We start from the raw sequence: 18,857 nt of genomic DNA on the forward strand, positions 1-18,857 counted from the left end.
TTAGATTTTTGTGTACTTGTGACTTGTCTCCCTAAACTCCACATATAGCTTACCTGCTGTCTTGCAGAAATGACATCTTATTAGAATTGGATTCACCTAAGAATCTCACTGTTTCATAATGAGAAGAAAAATAAAATCTATAATGAGTTTTGTACATTTTTTTATTGAATTAATCTGTGAAGTTCTCATGAAGAAGCAGTGCCATACTTCAGTGAGGCTGATGCATTTATTATTTGTGCTAATAATGGTAGGTTGTCATGCATGGAATCCATTTCAGCAGAACAAACAGTTTATAGAGATCCTGTCCAATCTTATGTTTCAAAACCCATCAGACACACTCTGTACTAACTTTTATATACTTAAAATACACTTGTATAATATATTTGTTGTACTGTGTTTTTGGCATGGGCTGTAAGTTGCCTCAGGAAGTAAGGAATATGAATAATGTCTTTAAGTAACTTCACTCGTCCACTTCAGCTGCTTTTCATAACTAACTGAGGTTATGATTAGTACTTTGCTTTTGTTCAAAACATGTTCTAATGTCATTAATTTGTACCATTAAATCTAGTAAGCAGAGATCTGCTGTTTCTGTAAACATTTTAAAGACCTGTTAAATCAATAAAAATGTTTTTTGTATCTTCATGGTCACATCAGATTTTACTCTTTATCCTGTGGTGAGCAGCTTATAATGGGGGAGTTGTATGAAATCTAACACACTTCATTTAATATCTGCTGAAACTACAAACTGTTTAACTAGATTGCACTGTTAGTCACTTACTTCCATCATTGCAAACATTTCTTTTCTCTCATCTAAGGTTTAATAACTCTTATCTCCAATTACTTATCAAAAATGTTGATTTAGGGTATGATCAGCTGAAAATTTTAACAATTACTATGTATCATCAGTAACTATAATGCAAGAAACCCAGACGCATTTTGATGATTCATTCAAGATACACTTCTACCTTGATATAATGCAATCCAATATAGCACAAATTCAGATATAACACAGTAAAGCAGTGCTCCAGGGGGACAGGGCTGCACACTCCGGTGGATCAAAGCAAGTTCGATATAACGCGGTTTCACCTATAACGCAGTAAGATTTTTTGGCTCCCGAGGACAGTGTTATATCAAGATAGAGGTGTATTTAACAAAACTCATACAGATTCTTCCATGTTAGCCCATGAAACTTATGTATGAGAATTGTAGTGTATAATAACCACCCAGTTAAAAATATTAAAATGATAGATTTTCTGCTCTGTGTGAGATTTACAATATGTGAGTTAGAGAGTCAAGGTGAGTGAGCTAATATCTTTTATTGGACTCACTTTCGTTGGTGAGAGAGACAAGCTTATGCAGAGTTCTTCAGGTGACAAGCTCCAAAGCTTGTCTCTCTCACCAACAAAAGTTAGTCAAATAAAAAATATTATTACACTTTGTCTCTCTGATATCCTGGTAGTGACATGGCTGCAATAACACTGCATACAAATGTGTGAGTTTTCAGATTAATTTAAAAGATTCACCGCTACTTCTATACCATTTTTAAAATCCAACATTCCCTTTCCATTCCCACTGCTAACAGCATAGTCCACACCTCTATCATTTGTCACTTTATTTACTGTAACCAGCTCGTTGCTTCATATCTAAGCCATCATTTCCCTTGCTCACATTTCTAGTCATGGATTAGTCTGTTGCAAATTCCTTCATAAATTTCCATTCTTCTCTGCTTCAAGTTTAGGTGACTCAACCTCATTTTTAAGGCTTTGCACAATTCAGCATCTGCCTATGTATTTTATTTAATCTCTTTTTATGCCCCTATTCATCCTCTATGTTCTTCACAGGTTTCCTGTTTGATGCCTCCTTTGCCCACTCCTGAAACTCTTAACTGTTTTTTTCATGACACACCTTAGTGTCCTCCTTTTATTTAACTTTCACCAAGCACACTCTGCCTCCTCTTTTAAAAGCCTCCTAGAAGCCTGTCAGTTCCATGAAAGGTATTGGCTATAAAGACTGCATATACCACTTGTTTTGTATTTGATTTGGTTGTGCCATTATATTGTAATGTCTCAGAGCAGTAACTTGTTTGGCCAATTTTCACATGTTGCATATTGGACTTTGTACATATGAAACCCTAAAATAAATGTATGTAAACATATATGGCTTTAGTCTTTGGGTCATATCCTGTCCTCCCATGGAAAAACCTGCAAGAGGGCAAAAGATATTCAGAAAACTCATAGAGTTTCAAAGAGATCATCCAGTTGGGTTGGAGTGGAGTTCACTTGTCCACAAAGTGGGTACAAGGCATGACTTTCCAGCCTTGTATCTCAAGATTTTCAGAAAATTCCCATGGATCGCAGGCCATCTGTGGAAGACTGCCCTCTATTTCTCCTACCAGCATGACCCCACCTAGAGTACTGACACTTACATCTTCCCACACCTCATTGTCATCCCCAAGAAGATATGGCAGTGCAGAACAGGACCACATGAGAATTAAGGTTGATACGTCACGTTAGTTCCTGTGGGCATTGCTAAACATGTTTGCTAGGAAGTGGTGACATGGGTAAAACAGACCACCTTTTCCCAGACACAGTTTTTCCCATCCCAAACTGACAGAGCTTATCAAGAGAGCATTTCATGAGGTGAGATGGAGGTGGATGCTCAACATCTCTCTCAAACAGATGGGGAGTTCTTTTTCTGGATTTCCTCTATTGCATAGGTTCCCAAACTTGGTTCATGGCTTGTTCAGGGTAAGCCCCCAGCGAGACACTTTTTTTATCAGAGCGTCCTCAGGTATGGCCACTTGCAGCTCCCATTGGCCGCGATTCACCATTCCCGGCCTTGGGAAGCAATGTGGGCCAGGTCTCCACAGCTCCCATCGGCAGGGAATGGTGAACTGTGGCCACTGGGAACTGTGAGTGGCCATACCTGCAGACACTGAGACAAACAAAGTGTCTCACGGCCTGCCAGGGGCTTACCCTGAGCAAGCTGTGAACCAAGTTTGGGAACCCCTGCTCTACTGTTATGTCCTTTACTCCAAAATCTATCCCTTTTATTTCTGTATTAGAATCATAGATGCTAGAGATAGAAAAGACATAGAATCATAGGACTGGAAGGGACATTGTGCAGTCATCTTGTCCAGTCCCCTGCACTCATGGCAGGACCAAGCATTATCTAGACCATTCCTAACAGGTATTTGTCTAACCTGCTCTTAAATGATGGAGATTCCACAACTTCCCTAGGTAATTTATTTCAGTGCTTAACCACCCTAACAGTTAGGAAGTTTTTACTAATGTCCAACCTAAGCTCCCCTTGCTGCAATTTAATCCTCAGAGGTTAAGGAGAACACTTGTTCTCCCTCTTCCTTGTAACAACCTTTTATGTACTTGAAGAATGTTATGTCCTGCTCAGTCTTCTCTTCTCCAAACTAAATGAACTTTAATTTTTTCAATCTTCCCTCATATATCATGTTTTCTAAACCTTTAATTATTTTTGTTGCTCTTTTCTGGACTTTCTTCAATTTGTCCACTTCTTTCCTGAAACGTGGCTCCCAGAACTGGACCCAATACTCCAATTGAGGCCTAATCAGTGCGGTGTAGAACGAAAGAATTACTTCTCATGTTTTATTTTCAACACTCCTAATACATCCCAAATGATTATTGCTTTTTTTTTTTTTTGCAACAGTGTTACATTGTTGACTCATATTTAGCTTGTGATCCACTGTAACCCCTAGGTCCCTTTCTGCAGTACTCCTTCCTAGTCAGTCATTTCCTGTTTTGCATGTGTGCAACGGATTGGTGCTTCCTAAGTGGAGTACTTTGCATTTGTTCTTACTTAATTCCATCCTATTTACTTCAAATCATTTCTCCAGTTTGTCCTGATGGTTTTGAATTCCAGTTCTATCCTCCAAAGCACTTGCAACCTCTCCCAGCTTGGCATAATCAGCAAACTTTGAGTATACTCTCTATCCCATTGTCTAAATCATTGATGAAAATATTGACCAGAACTGTCCCTTCATACTTGTGTTATTTGTTTATATTCATCCTTTGTAATTTGGCCTATTTTCCACTTTGTAGGACTCTCTTTTAAGTTTCAGATCATTGAAGAACTCCTGGTTAAGCCAGGGTGGTCTCTTGCCATATTTCCTATCTTTCCTATGCAGTGGGATACTTTGCTCTTGTGTCCTTATGTATAAGTTTACCCCATTAAAGCATTATCCACTATAGTAGATTTTTCAGTGTTTCCAGTCTAATTTTAAACAACTTAAGCAACGGGTGCTTCTCTACTTCCTTTGTTGTGAAGAGGACTCTGATGGACAATTGTCCCTTTCATTCATTTTGAAAGTTACTCTGGAAGGTGACTGAAGGTATATAGTTATTTTTGTCTAGTACCTCATTGAGTAAAGATCAGTAGCTGCTATTTTATTACATTTCTAAAACTAGGATGTTGGGTACTTTGGAACATTTTTCATCTGTAAACCAGAAGGCCCTAATAAAACTAAATTTCAGTGCCAGGGAACGGCCCCTTGAACAGAGCAGTTCTTCCGTTTCAGTTTCCAATTACACTGAGCACTTCTCCTTTTCCTTGAATTTAAACCTCCTTAGCTGTTTCTTTGTCTGTAATTGTGGGGTTTGGAACAGGTCCCATATAAGGAGAGATTAAAGAAGCTAGGACTTTTCAGCTTAGAAAAGAAGAAACTAAGGTGGATATGATAGAGGTATATAAAATCATGAGTGATGTGGAGAAGTAGATAAGGAAAAGTTATTTACTTATTCCCATAATACAAGAACTCGGGGTCACCAAATGAAATTAATAGGCAGCAGGTTTAAAACAAATACAAGGAAGTTCTTCTTCACACAGTGCACAGTCAACTTGTGGAACTCCTTGCCAGAAGATGTTGTGAAGGCTAGGACTATAACAGTGTTTAAAAGAGAACTGGATAAATTCATGGAGGTTAATTCCATTAATGGCTATTAGCCAGGATGGGTAAGGACTGGTGTCCCTAGACTCTGTTTGTCAGACGGTGGAGATGGATGGCAGGAGAGAGGTCACTTGATCATTACCTGTTAGGTTCACTCCTTCTGGGGCACCTGGCATTGGCCCCTGTTGGTAGACAAGATACTGGACTAGATGGACCTTTGGTCTGACCCAGAATGGCTGTTCTTATGTGATATTTTAAAATTAGAAGAAAAAGAATGAGAATAGACTTAGAACAGAAAATGTTGGCTACAAAACTAGTTGTCACTGTGTTGTACAGTTAGGCTGTTATGACAGTTTTTCCATTAAGACTTGGTTGTACAGATACATAATGCTGAGTGCTTCCTTTTATGTAATACATAAGTTTCTGAGGTTCATACACTGTCATATTTGTTATGGTTGTTTCTTATTTTTAAAGAAACTTACCTTCTTATTGACCACGATACAAAAGTATTTTGGTTTGGGGATGCAGTGGAGAGTTAGCTGCACAGACAAAAAATTGCTAAGGTTTAGGAAGACCAAACACTGTACTTGTCTGTAAGGCTAACAACAGTCTTTGAAGGTAATGTCTTTCATAAAATCCTTCATAAAGTTATTTTTTTTTACTTTATGAATAAATATTTGGTGTGTTGTCATTTTAACTAATTGTTTCTGCCAAAGGATAGACAATAGGTCATATTCTAAGCTGTCCTTTTATCTTGAGGGCATATAATAATGGCTGCTTTTTGAACCGCTCAGTTTCTGAAGTGATTAGAAAAGTCATTGCATACGGGACCTTAATTTTTAGTTTTAGGAATCTTTTATATTTTGCAAGCAAACATTAAAAAATGCCTCTCCAAGGTTCCATGTACCCTTGCCATCAATTTACAATACATTTCATAATCAAATAATTACAAAGCAAGGCAACATCTTGCTCCCCTGTGTGCAACCCCTATTCAGGAGGGAGAGAAAATGACAAACTAAAATCTTTCCACCTCTTGAATTCCCAGCAACAGTATCATCAAAAAGATGAGCTATCTGTGCATTGTATTTGGGAAGTTAACAATGCAGGGCAAATTTGTAGACCAACCTGGAGGAGTGAATTCTGAAGTAAAGGGGCATTCACAGAGAATGCCTGTGTGTGTTTAAACTACATAGCTTCACTACAGTTAGTGCTGTATGATTTCTGGTTCACACAGGAAATGTTTTACGTTAACATACACAAATATTTTCTAGCAAGTTAACTGTTATATTTGTGACTTCGTGAACAACTATGCATCATCAACCATTAATTACAGAAAATTTAGAAATCATTTGAAGCTTGAATGTGGTTTGCAGCAATTTTGAAGTGTCTGAAACAATAACATGTTAACTTTTTAAATTAAAGTGACAGAATATCATGTAGTGAATTAATAAAGTCTGAGGAGTTCTCCCAGCTGTTGTGATTCAGAGTGGAGAAATTATATAAATGGGAAAGCTCTTGAACAGATTAATTTTTATTTAAAACTGAGTTCATACAATTCATTTTAATAAAGTGATGCCACCTTTTTAAGGTTTGGGAGGTAGCAATTTAAACCCCATTACTTTTTTCAATGTTATCAGCTGAATTACAGATCATAATGTTTTAATTCATTTTCTGGAAATATACATAGTTTTCTAAAAACATGACATGATTCCACACTTACGTCTTAACTAGTCAAAAGGGGAATTGATTTTGAATAAATAAAAAACCTAAGGTTCCAATCCTGTGACTTGTTATGCACAGCCAGAACCCTGCACCTTGATCTCAGCAGTGAGGCTGGATGTGGGCTCAAGGGTTGACCAGGGCACAGCCAGTTATAAGATCAGGGCAAAGTACCTAAACTTGATTTCAGAGATATGGTGTGTATTGCTATTTATTGGGTGAGCTTGCAAGACCCTATACTCAAAGGTGTTGGTCTGTATGTAATGTGATAACTTTTGAACACTGCATGAAATGACTTCCAATATTTCAGGGAATGTTATAGGCATCACTGGCCAGAATCTTATTGATGTGGGGAGCAATTGGAAAACTGAAAGAGGAGGTTGGGAGAGGGTAGAATGTAGGGCACATGGAGTCTCTGCCATTGGTTTAGCATAGCCTCAGCTTCAAGCACCTCCACATTCATCTGTTGGAGAAACTGGTTGATGGTGCCCATTAACACCTGTGGCAGAGCTCTGACCTTGCTCCCATGGGTCCTGTGCTTCTAGGCAGTGTATGCTAGCCTCAGTGGCTCACTGTGACCATCCACATAGCCCTTCTCTCTCTAGGGCCAGGGTTAGTCTACTAAGCCCTTTTCATCATAGGCCTGCAAGAAAGTTGGTGAGAGAGCTCCCAGAGTCTCTGTTCAGCCTCCTGTCCTAATAGGGGCCTGACTTCCCTTCCCAGGAGATGTTCCTGTAGTGGTGGGTTGGGGGGAACCCAGGCCCGCCCTCTACTCCAGGATCCAGCCCAGGGACCCTAATGGTAGCAGTTGTTGGCAGCCAACCTTTCACTGCCAGAGTTGCTACATTTTCCTGGGCTACTTCCCCACAGCTCTCCTGCTTCTCCCTTCTTTACCCTTACCTTAGGGCTCCCTTAACAATGGTTTGAGGGTGTCTTCATTAGCCAGCCCTTCAGCCACATTTCCTCTCCCCTGTCTGACTGGGGTGAGCCCTTTTTATAGTATCAGCAGGGCCTTAATTAGAGTGAGGTGGTCACATTAACTGAATGGCCTCACTTGACTCTTTGCAGGTTAATCAGAGTCAGGTGTTCTCTTTAGCCTGGAGCAGCCCCTGCTCTGGTCAGTCAGGGAACAGAAAACTATTAATCCAGTGGCCAGTATATCTTCCTTCTGCTATTCTGCTGTACCCAACTAGCCTGGGTCTATCACACACCTTACAGAATAACAATCTCTGCCCATGCTCCTGGTAGAGTTTAACTGATACACTGAATGATTTATCACCCAGACAAATAAGGTTGCAATGGCAGTGTGTTCATAGTCCCTAGCTTTGGAGAAGAATAGGGACACTGGTATGGGGGAATGGGCAGGCAACATAGTTCCTGGTGGCTCTGATATGGAGGAATAGGGCACACAGAACCCTAGCCTGGGGTAGAAAGAGGAATAGGAAAAGCTGAAGCATGCACAGACAGTGACATGGGAGATAATGGGAACCTGGGAATGAGGGGCAGTCAGAACTCATGTGTGACTCAGAGGTCCATTGGTGCCAGCTGGCAAAAGGTTCATTACTCTGTTTCAGCAGCTCTTAATAAGCCTTACAAATACTTCACCTAAAACACTGCTTTTATGGTACTTATCCATAAATAGGTCTTGTAAGGTATCAGATAAAAGCTGGTGTCACACTGGTCATTATGTACTAATAATGAAAAGTATGCACTAATGATATTTAAAAAGTTATGTGTATATATTGACAATATATCCTGAGCCTCTGTATCAAGTATGAGTCACCTGCAGAGAGAGGTTTTGTTCCTCAGATCAGGAATGTTTGTCCATCTAGCTAACTGGCATATAAATTAAGCATTTAATGTTTCACAATGGGCCTCTGAGTTTGAACTGAATGCTGATAAAGAACAAAGATGTGAAGTCAACATGAAGTCAGCCAGCACCAGAGAATAAACATTGAGGGTTTACTGACTGTGGGAGAAAACAAGGACTTTGAGGGAATGTAAGGGGAATGCAAAAGGATACATCCTTATTTGCGACTGGGGGAGCAAAAAGGACAGTGCTTTTTGCATCCATGAATGGTGGATCCCAGCCTGGTGGGTGCTTGGAGTTTGCTTTAGGTGAAAAACTACTTCAGACAAGGATTTTAGCCTCTTAAAGTTAAGTTTGGGCTCTAAGAAGCATGTAATGCTTTTGTTTTATATGTAATCATTTCTGTTTCCACTTGTTCACTATCTCATAAATGTAACCTTTGATAATAAACTTATGATTGTTTCACTATAAATATATTTCGGTGCTGTAATGTAATAAAGGACCTGATCCTGGATTGTGCCTGTCAAACTTTGTGTACACTGTCTCTCAGGGGACTACTGACCTGGAAATTCTGTGATTGCCTAGAGACAGGGGCCGGACATTACAGGGGGATGCTTTAGAGGAGCTTGGAGACTGGGGTACTCCAAGTGTCATCCTGCAAGGCAAAGTAAAGGCTGGCAGAGCCCTGAAGAGATTGTTTGAATAGCTAACAGACTGAGGGTATCGGAGAACTGACACCCAGTTTAGCACTAGCAAGTCTTTCTCTACTTGAGGAAGTAGGTTACTACCGTGACTCAGAGTCCTGGGCACCCTGAGAAAATGTCACACCATGGTGGAGAGGAGATTGGGGAACCCTGGTATGAAGGGGAAATGGGCAAATGAAGGGCATGAGGGAAGTGGGAATAGGGATACAATCAGAGCTGTTGGTGTGTGTGGAAAGATGGGGGATCCTAGTGTGGGAGAAGGGGGGAATGGGAGGCACACTGAACTCTTGGCAGAGAGAAAATGCAGGTCATCTCTGAAGTAGAGTGGGATGGGAAAGTGGCACCCAGGTAATTCATGGGGGAGGGGAATGGAGGAATGCAAGGAGCCCCTGCTGTGCAGTAAGCTCAGCCTACACAAGCTACAGAGTGTGCGACCCCCTAGTTTAATGAAGCCACCTAATTTGTATGTGGCATGCTGACTTTACAAGATATGTGGTAGTACAGATACAAATCATAGTTAAACCCTTTATAACTATATTTAAAACAATACCGTGTCAAAACCCGATAATTATTCTGATCCATTGGCTTTTATATGGCACAATATGGTTATTCTGGTATTACGATCATCAATAAAAAGTGTTACTGTTTTTACACACGAACATAATGTAGTCCTGAACATAAGATGATCTCTATCAGTAATGAACATTTTAAGTTTCCTTTGGTTACAAGTATGGTTTGTTATGGGCTGAGTCAAATTAAGCCAAGATCATCTTGAAATGTTACATTCTTGAATGTTTGTGTTTCCAGGGTTTGCCAGGGCTAGAAGGTCCTCCAGGTCCACAAGGTAAAGAAGGTCAGAGGGTGAGTAAACTTTGTGAACAACTGGCAAATGTGTGAACTGACATCAATGTGTTCTTGCTGAGCACCAATAAAAATAAGACTTAAAGATAGCAGCTGAGTATGAAGCAGTCTCCTCAAACTGAGCTTTGAAATTTGAGTTTTGTCTTCGTTTGAATGAGATTTAACAGTTAAACAATCTTAAATGTTTTAATGACTGGCATCACAGATACAGAATTGTAGTTTGTGTAAAGTGCATCTGGTGTAATTTAAACTGGAAAAATAATAAAAATTCATCTCAACTTTCAGTTCTGTTGTGGGAATGGAAGGTATCCTAGTGCACATATCATACGTCAGCATGTGATTTTTATGCTAAGTATTATACTGCTCAAAGCTAGGGCCAATGGTCAGGTTTTATTATAGTTTTGATATGTGCATGTCATAGTTGATAATATCTATACAAGGAATGGATAACGGTTAGGAAGAAATAAGAAGCAACCAAGATGTGCTCAAAACTTGAAATGAATCTAGACCCATTTGCGAAATTAAAAAATGTTGGGTTAACTGGTTTTTTTTACTCATTTTCTTGTGCCTGTGAATTTCTTGGCTTCCTCTTGTACCAGCAGAAGTAGTAAAATACAAAGACGGATGCTGATGTCATAGTATTTATGAGCCATCCTGAACTGGAAAGTATTGGAAAACTCAAGAGAGAGTTTGTTCTCATGAGATTGTCAGACCAATTTTAGACCAAAGTTTGGATAAACATCTGAACTTTAAAGATATTTATCTCAAAGTCAGATTTCTTAGCAAACAAGACTAGTGTGCCCTTCTGAAGTTTGTTCATTCACAATTAATTTTGGCCCAGTCCTACAGGGCACTGAAGCACTCATTTTTCAGAGAATTTAATGGGAATCAAGGTGTTGAGTAGCTTACATATTGGGTCCTTTGTGAACAATCTTTCATGAATGACATAATGCTGATTGCTAAAGATGTGATGCTGTAGCCTTGACACAAAGGAGTATTTCTTTTCAGGAAAACAGTCCCACTTACTTCAGTGGAACTATTCACAGGCCTGATCCTGGTACACAGTGATGAGTGTGGGAATGTTCTAACTCTTACTGTTGTGCAGTTAAATATGTGAGATATGGAAAAGGCCTTGCTTGTCCATTTTTTTTTTACATGCTCTAAGTAGGAAGTTTTTCTGTGGAGTCTCAGGTCTGAAAAACAGCCAGAATACTAACACTTATTTGTCCCTTATATCCAATAATGTGAAAGACAGACATTGGTGGTTATCTGAACTTTTAAAATGTAGTTTTTTTGTGGTGCTGCTTTTAGGCTAGGACTGTAACATTATGTCCACTGCTAGAAAAATGAATTGTAGCTGTATTCTTTTTGTTAAGCAGGGAAGTTTAGTGAGAAGATAGATTTCCCTTAGCCCCCACTTGTATTTCATACATAACATCAAGCTGATGTCTTTTCCAGTTAGTAGTATACAGACAAAACAGTATAAACAGAAGTGCTTCTTCCCCTACTAGCACAGCCATGCAGACAACTGTCTCCAGCCAAACAGCAGCAACAACAGAGGTTTGGACTGCGCCCTCTCTCATACGCTTCATATTATTGTAGAGTGAATGACAATTCTTTCTTGCCCTGAACCACCCATTATAATAACAATTAATTAATTAATAATCATGCATTATCATGGTAGCTTAATTTAAATACATTAAAAATCTGAAAATGAAGACATTAAGGTTTTAACAGCCACAATAACTCAGACCTTTTCAATACTGAGATTTTTAGCCACTGTTACAGTTACACTAATGTAGGTGCATCATTGTGGCTCATGTAGTAATAGATATGGTGTACTGGTGTAAATCAGCAAATCTGGGGTCTGCACCAGTGCAGCTACACTGGCATAGCTACCTGAATGCTAAAAAAACCAGTGCATGGAAGGCCTCAGTCAGGTTGCGCATCCTCTATATATGGTATTACATAGTGACAAACGAACAAAAACTATGTTAAAAGGATGTTAAGATTGCAAAATCAAATGCTCAAGAGTTACAAAATGACAGAATCAAGGTTGTGCATGCAGCCTTACTCCATCCTCTTCCTGCATATGGATTTTTGATGCACTTTTTAATTATTGTGCGTCATATTATTTTTAATGAGATGTCTGCCTCTTTCAGCGCACAGGAAGGACAAAGCAGTGGTTGTTCAATATTTCTTTTTATTTCATCACTCATTATGTGACCCTGTGCTTCATTTATTACACACCATCGAAACCTTGCACTTAATACAGAATTGTTTGTTTCCTCATGAGCTTTCCTCTGGAGCTCAGAACCATAGTATAAGGTCTTGTCTACAGTACAGAGTTTTGTTGACAAAAATCAGCTGTTGTCGACAAAACAGTGGAGATGTACATACTACAATGCTCCTGCTGCCAACATAACTCTCCTGCTTTTCCAACAAAATAAGACCACCTAGACAAGATGCATTGCGCTTTTTGCAGCAAAGTAATATCGACTGTGTCAGTGTAGACACTGCGCTTGGTTATGTGACTGTAAAATGGCCTATAGGAGATGTCCCACAATGCCCATTCTGACTGCTGTGGTCAGCAGTTTGAACTTCACTGCCCTGCACCCAGGTACACAGGCAGCGAGCCCTCCCCCTTTAAAGACCATTTCCTGATTGCTCCGCATGGAGACCTCACATCACATTTTCCCAGCTGACCATGGTGGCTCCATGCAGCAAATGCTCCCCTGCTTGGAGTACACGTGAGTTGTTGGATCTGTGGGGAGAAGAGGCTGGGCAGTCCCAGCTCTGCTCCAGCTGTAGAAACTTTGATTCCTATGGATAGATTTCTTGTGGCATCTTGGATAAGGGCTACAAACAGGACATACATCAGTGTCGTGCGAATCTAAAGGAGCAGAGGCTAGTATACCAGAAAGCAAGTGAGCAAACCATGGCTCTGGTGCTGCACCAAAGTCCTGCTGCTTCTAAAAGGAGCTGGACACCGTCCTTGGTGGCAACCCCACCTCCACTTCCAAGAGCCCTGCTGATGCTTCAGTGGGACTGGGGATAGCAGACTCAATCCCGAGGACAAAGTGGTGGATGAGGAAGTCAAGCTGGAGGATGAGATGGGACAGGCAACACTTTTCTTGACCTAGGAGTGTTCAATCCAGTCCCAGAAGTCATGATGCAGGAGAGGGAAGCTCTGGTAAGTGATATTTTTGAGTTGATGCTGCTCGGTTACATGAGGTAGAGCTGTCCTTTGCTTTGTTATATGCTAGAAATGGGAATAGAAATGTACATGACTAGCCTTGTTTTCATCTGCTTCACATTCCTCTATGCAGCTACGCAGTAAGGGCCCTGTGGAAAAGTGTGTTAATGGACACTGAGATTTCACAGAAATCCTCCAGATATATCGCTGGGAAGCTTTCCTGGAGGTACTTGCCAATTCTCTACCAAAGGTTCCTTGGTAGAACTGCTTTGTTCCTTCCCCCATTATAGGAAACATTTCCACGGCAATAGGCAATCACTTGTGCAGGGACCAAAGCAGCACATAGACATGCAGCATAGGGACCTGGTCTGATGTCCCACACATGCAGGAGTCCATCCTTACATCCTTGCTTACCCTCAGGAGTGAGATATGAACTTCAATGACCCCATGGACAATGGTGGCAGAATTTACAATTTTGTCCCTAGTTGCTTGCAGTGATCCCCTTAGAAAGCCACCTTGACCTTTTGACCCATCTTGAGTGACCCTCCAGCCCTGTCCTGAACTCACCATGTTTGGGTTGTTTGTTGAGCTGTGTGCTTGCAAAAGACAATGAGAAACTGGCTCCTATTTTAAAAGAGATGTATTTTACTATAATGATTCGATGCTTTGAGTGCACTCAAAATTATGCTTCTGTTTATTGTTTCCTCTGCTTTGTCAGATGTGGCTTTCAGGGGAATCTCCTACAAACCAGTGGAGCACCTTCACCAGATAAGGAAGTGACGAGGAGGAGCAAGACGGACATGTTTCGAGAAGTGTTCCAGTCCTCAGATGCCAAAAAACAAGAATAACAGGCGTGGAGTCAGACTGTTACTGAAAATTATAAAATAGACAGGACAAGAAGGAGACCTAGGAGCAAATTGCAATGGGCCAGGAACAGATAATAAAAGTGATACAGGAGCAAACATAGATGTTGAAGTCCCTAATTGCACTTCAAGCAGAACACATGCATGCTCCCTCCCCAGCCCCCGGCCCCTGCAGCTGATACAGAACTGCTTGTCATGCCCTCTCGAAACTCCTTCCACAAATTCCTTGCATCCTCCTGGGCCACCTCAGTACCTCATTCACTCCACCCCTTTGACAGCTTCCAAAATGGTAGCTGGAGTTGCACACAGCTATGAGAGCCTACATCAAGACGCTGCCTTTCACTGTTATCTCCCTTTACACCAAGCGTGTTCTGTGTTGTTAATTAGTATTTAATAAAAACATACTCTCTGAAAGATAATAAATCTTTATTTGTCTCCTACATGCAGTGGTTGCTGCTGAAATTAATACACAGTGGCAATTGGAAGATTTGCAGACTACAGGAAGCAGTCATCAAAATTTTAATGCAAGGCAGCAAGAAAACAAAGCATGACAGAATACTTTACAGAAAAACATATTACTGGTGCTTGTTATCAAAATGGTTCCTCAAAACCTGATTCAAATAGCCCCCAGTTTTGCCCTTCTAGTTGCCCTGGTGTCTGCTCAGAATTAGCAGCCAGGCAATCTGCCTCCATGCTCCACCTCAAGGGAAACTTTTCACCCTTAAGCTCACAAACATTATGCAGCACACAGCAGCTGCTATGACCATGGGAATAATATCCTTAGGTAGGTCTAACCTGCCATAAAGGCAGCGCCGGTGAGCTTTTAATCTGGCAAATGCACATTGTATGGTCATTCTGCATCTCCCGAGTCTATTGTTGAAGCACTCCTTGCTGCTGTCTAGGTTTCCAGTGTAAGGCTTCATGAGCCCTGGGAGTAAGGGGTACATTAGGTCTCCCAGGATCACTATGGGCCTTTCAACACCCTGCATTGGAATTTTCTGGTCTGGAGTGTAAGTTATCTACTGTGACAGACTCGGACCAGAAGGATTTAAGAGAGTGGTGGAAGGCAAGTATATCAGCCTCAGAATGAGCAGGTCCTTGTTCCCTGGATAGCCAAACAAGGGCTACTTCAGGCCAATCAAGACACCTGAGGCCAATTTAGTCAGTTAAGGCTGTTAGGCTCATGGAGACAGCTGGAACCAATTAAGGTCCCACTGATACTGCTTTAAAAGCTCTCCTTTCCAGTTCTCTTGAGAGGAGCCCAGGTGAAAGGAGCTGGAGGAGAGGAAGCTTTACTGAACCCTGAGGTAAGGGTGAAGCTTGGAAAAGGGGAGTATGGGGAAGTAGCACAGGGAATCAAAGCAGCAGCAGTGGAGGAGGGAAGCTGCTAACAGCTGCTATCATTAGGGTCCCTGGGTTGGAACCCGGAGTAGAGGGTGGGCCCGGGTTCCCCCCCTTTCCCCCTTGCATGATCTACAGAGATCCCTTTGAAAGGGGAAACAATTTTGGTCCAGGCAGGAGACCAAACTGCCTATGGAGCTCTAAGGAGCAACAGAGACTGTAGGTGTTCCACCTTCCCACCTCCCATACCAGCCTGTGATGAAAATAGCTGAATAAGCTGTAACCTTTGCCACCATACTGGGAAAGGGAGGTCATACTGAGGGCCTTAGCGAGGTTCTGAGGCAACTGTATCTGCCAGGAAGCGTGGGACCCACCAATACAGGCATGGAGCTTTGTCACACTACACATTTGTAAATCCAGAGTAACTCCATTTAAATTAATATAGTTACTCCAAATTTACACCTGTGTAACAGAGACCATAATTTGACCTGTACACTTGTGTGTGTTTGGAGGAGAAGCTGAGAGACCTACTAAATATAAGTATCAAGGCAGTACCGTTATACAGACAGGCTATAAAAAAAGTTTACTAAGAAAAAAATCCACAGAAGAGAGAAGTGAAGGCACCAGGATTCTACTCAGAACAGACCTACAGATATGAGAAAAGTGTTGCCTACAATATAGAGCAAAGAGGAATAACTTCAAAGAAAAATTATTTTTATCTTTCCAGAAGATTTGAGCTCCTAACAAGCATGGAGAAAGGAGCCAACACCAGTCAAGAAAGAGTTTATTAATTCAAGTGTGCAGAACTCAATTTTTGTTTCTCACCCCACTGTAAGTAATTTACAAGAACTGTGTCATACATTTTCTGGGACATTGCCTCAGTGCCTTCTTGCTAAATAATGTTCAGCACAGAATGGCAGAGTCAGCTATAGAAGAATTCAGCACATAAATAAATTATATACATACTCAGAGAATCAGTATTTTTGATAGTTCAGGTAAATTGAGCTTTGCAATCTCAGATGATATCAAAATTTTCAGCATGAAAGCAATATCAAATACATGATTCAGTTTATACGCAAAATAGATAACAGTAGAATTTAGTTCATTGGGTTTCAGTCAGTACAATAGTGATGCTCAAGCATTTGGAGCAAAACTGATTTTCTAAAGCCTCCATTTTTAGTTCATAAAACAAGTATTTCTTTTTCGACTGAATTCTTTATGTGCACATCTACTATATTGATTAACCATTCTTTTTTATTATTCTGTATGGTAGAAGAACAAGTGACTTTTTCTTTCCACTGAAGTGAGGATACATTATTGTTAACATTGAAATATGATTAGTAGACATCTTTACATACATGTAAAATGTCCTCATTAAAAATTATACATGCATGTACAGTAAGAATGATACACAAGTAAAAATAAATCCCTTAGACTTTACCAGCGATGTGCAATTTTAATTTTATCCCACTTATATGAATCTTAAAATACCCTTTGACACATCTGTGATCATTGCTTACTAACACAAGATACCAATAGCACTGAAACAAATAATGACTACAAGTTATGTGAAGAGCAAGGGGAAATCAATAAATTTATTTAAAATAATTTGTCAACTGCCATGTCAAAAAGATAAATTATAGATACAATTTTGTGGTATCACTTGAGCCCAAACACGTGAATATACAAGTTATAAATATGGATCCTGCATTGGCTTGGTGGCTTGACAGTACTGTATTACTTTGCTGTATGATCAAATTCAGACTGGAAGTATCTCTCAACTCTTGCTCCTGAAGTCACTGAGCAATTTCAGGTCTCTTGTTTCCTAAATATCTAGAGAATAAGCAGTAGAGATGCTTGTTGGGGAATGTATAAAATGCCTTGAGTTCTAGGGCCCATTTCTGGATATTTCCTAAAACACCACTGGCCACAATGTTAGCAGGAGCTGTATTTCCAGATCTTCCAAAGAGTGAAAAAATTCTTCAGAAACCAAGAAGAAAAGTGGGATATATATATAGGGAACTACAAGGTAATGAGATTGTACAGAATGAGGGAGGCGAAACCCTGAAATTCCTTGACTAGATCTTTGAATCATTAGAGAATCCCATCTGACCAGCATGCTGTGTCATCTTTTCTAAAACAAAAAGACTCTCCTTATTTAAACCTCCCTCAGCCTGTAACAACTCCCAGAGGAAGAGAAAATCAGGAACCAAACTGTGATTTGGAGTGTAGCAATTTTGTACTTGGTCTGCTTCTGGGTCCTCAAACTACATTCAAGTGCTTATTCTGGGCTCATGGTGACTCCATAATTTAGCCCAAAGAAAAAGTGACACGACCAGTGTGCACTCTGCTCTTAATGATCATGGATTGTATCCATATTAGAATCTTACTCAGTAATCACTGTGGCAGAGAAGACAGTACCTACATAGGGCACATTTTCAGAATTTAGCAGACAGATGAGATGCCACTTGTAGATTAACATTAATTCTATTTCTGAACTTCGATCAAATGGAGCAATTTTCTTGTTCTTTTTGCTGTTGAATTAGAGGGGTCATGTTTCTAGTGATGCTGAATGCTGGCAGTTAATGTGAATGTACTGTAGGATTAATAAATTATACTTTTCAAGTGGGCAGCAAGGTTTTTTCCCTGGCTGTAAAGAAGATTACCAACAACATTCATTCATTATTAGCTCCATAGTCGTGATTTCAATAATTACATCTAACCTTTGAAATAAATGTTTCTTTGAAGTCAGTGGGAGGTGGATGTTCATATAGTAAATCATACTGCAATTTTGTCCTTTATTTGTACCCCAAGCATATTTCTGACCCTTATATATGTTCTTAAAATATGCAAACTACATGTCTTTTGTGAAGAAAAGGATAGCTGAATTCTCAATAGTAACTCAGTACAGCAAAATTAGAATTAATAATGGTTATTATTGTCATATATATCATATATAATATTGTTATCGAAGTATGCTAGGCATTGCACAGAAACACAATAGTGAGAGTGTCTTCAGATGATGTCATAAACGCACAAAAAAGGGGTGGGAGAGGAAGGATGACGGTGACAGTATCATGGAATCATAGACTTTAAGGTCAGAAGGGACCATTATGATCTAGTCTGACCTCCTTCAGAACGCAGGCCACAGAATCTTACCCACTCACTCCTGTAACAACCCCCTAACCCATATCTGAGCCATTGAAGTCCTCAAATCATGGTTTAAAGACTTCAAGGTGCAGAAAATCCTCCAGCAAGTGACCTATGCCCCAAGCTACAGAGGAAGGCAAAAAAAACCCAGAGCCTCTGCCAGTCTGTCCTGGGGAAAGATTCCATCCCATCCCCAAATATGGCGATCAGCTAAACCCTGAGCATGTGGGCAAGAGTCACCAGCCAGACACCCAGGAAAGAATTCTCTGTAGTAATTCAGTTCCCACCCCATCTA

General features: G+C 40.3%; 1 protein-coding gene across 1 annotated transcript in view; it reads left to right on the top strand.

Moving 5' to 3' along the window:
• The window catches only part of COL19A1 (collagen type XIX alpha 1 chain), a 237,489-nt gene that overhangs the window by 158,952 nt on the left and 59,680 nt on the right, over positions 1 to 18,857 (top strand). The window contains exon 11 of the mRNA XM_030558321.1: positions 9,959 to 10,012. Coding sequence (XP_030414181.1) covers positions 9,959 to 10,012 — 54 coding nt within the window. The remainder of the gene's footprint in view (positions 1 to 9,958; positions 10,013 to 18,857) is intronic.

Source organism: Gopherus evgoodei, chromosome 3 (assembly GCF_007399415.2).
Source record: "Gopherus evgoodei ecotype Sinaloan lineage chromosome 3, rGopEvg1_v1.p, whole genome shotgun sequence".
NCBI classification, from domain to species: domain Eukaryota; kingdom Metazoa; phylum Chordata; order Testudines; family Testudinidae; genus Gopherus; species Gopherus evgoodei.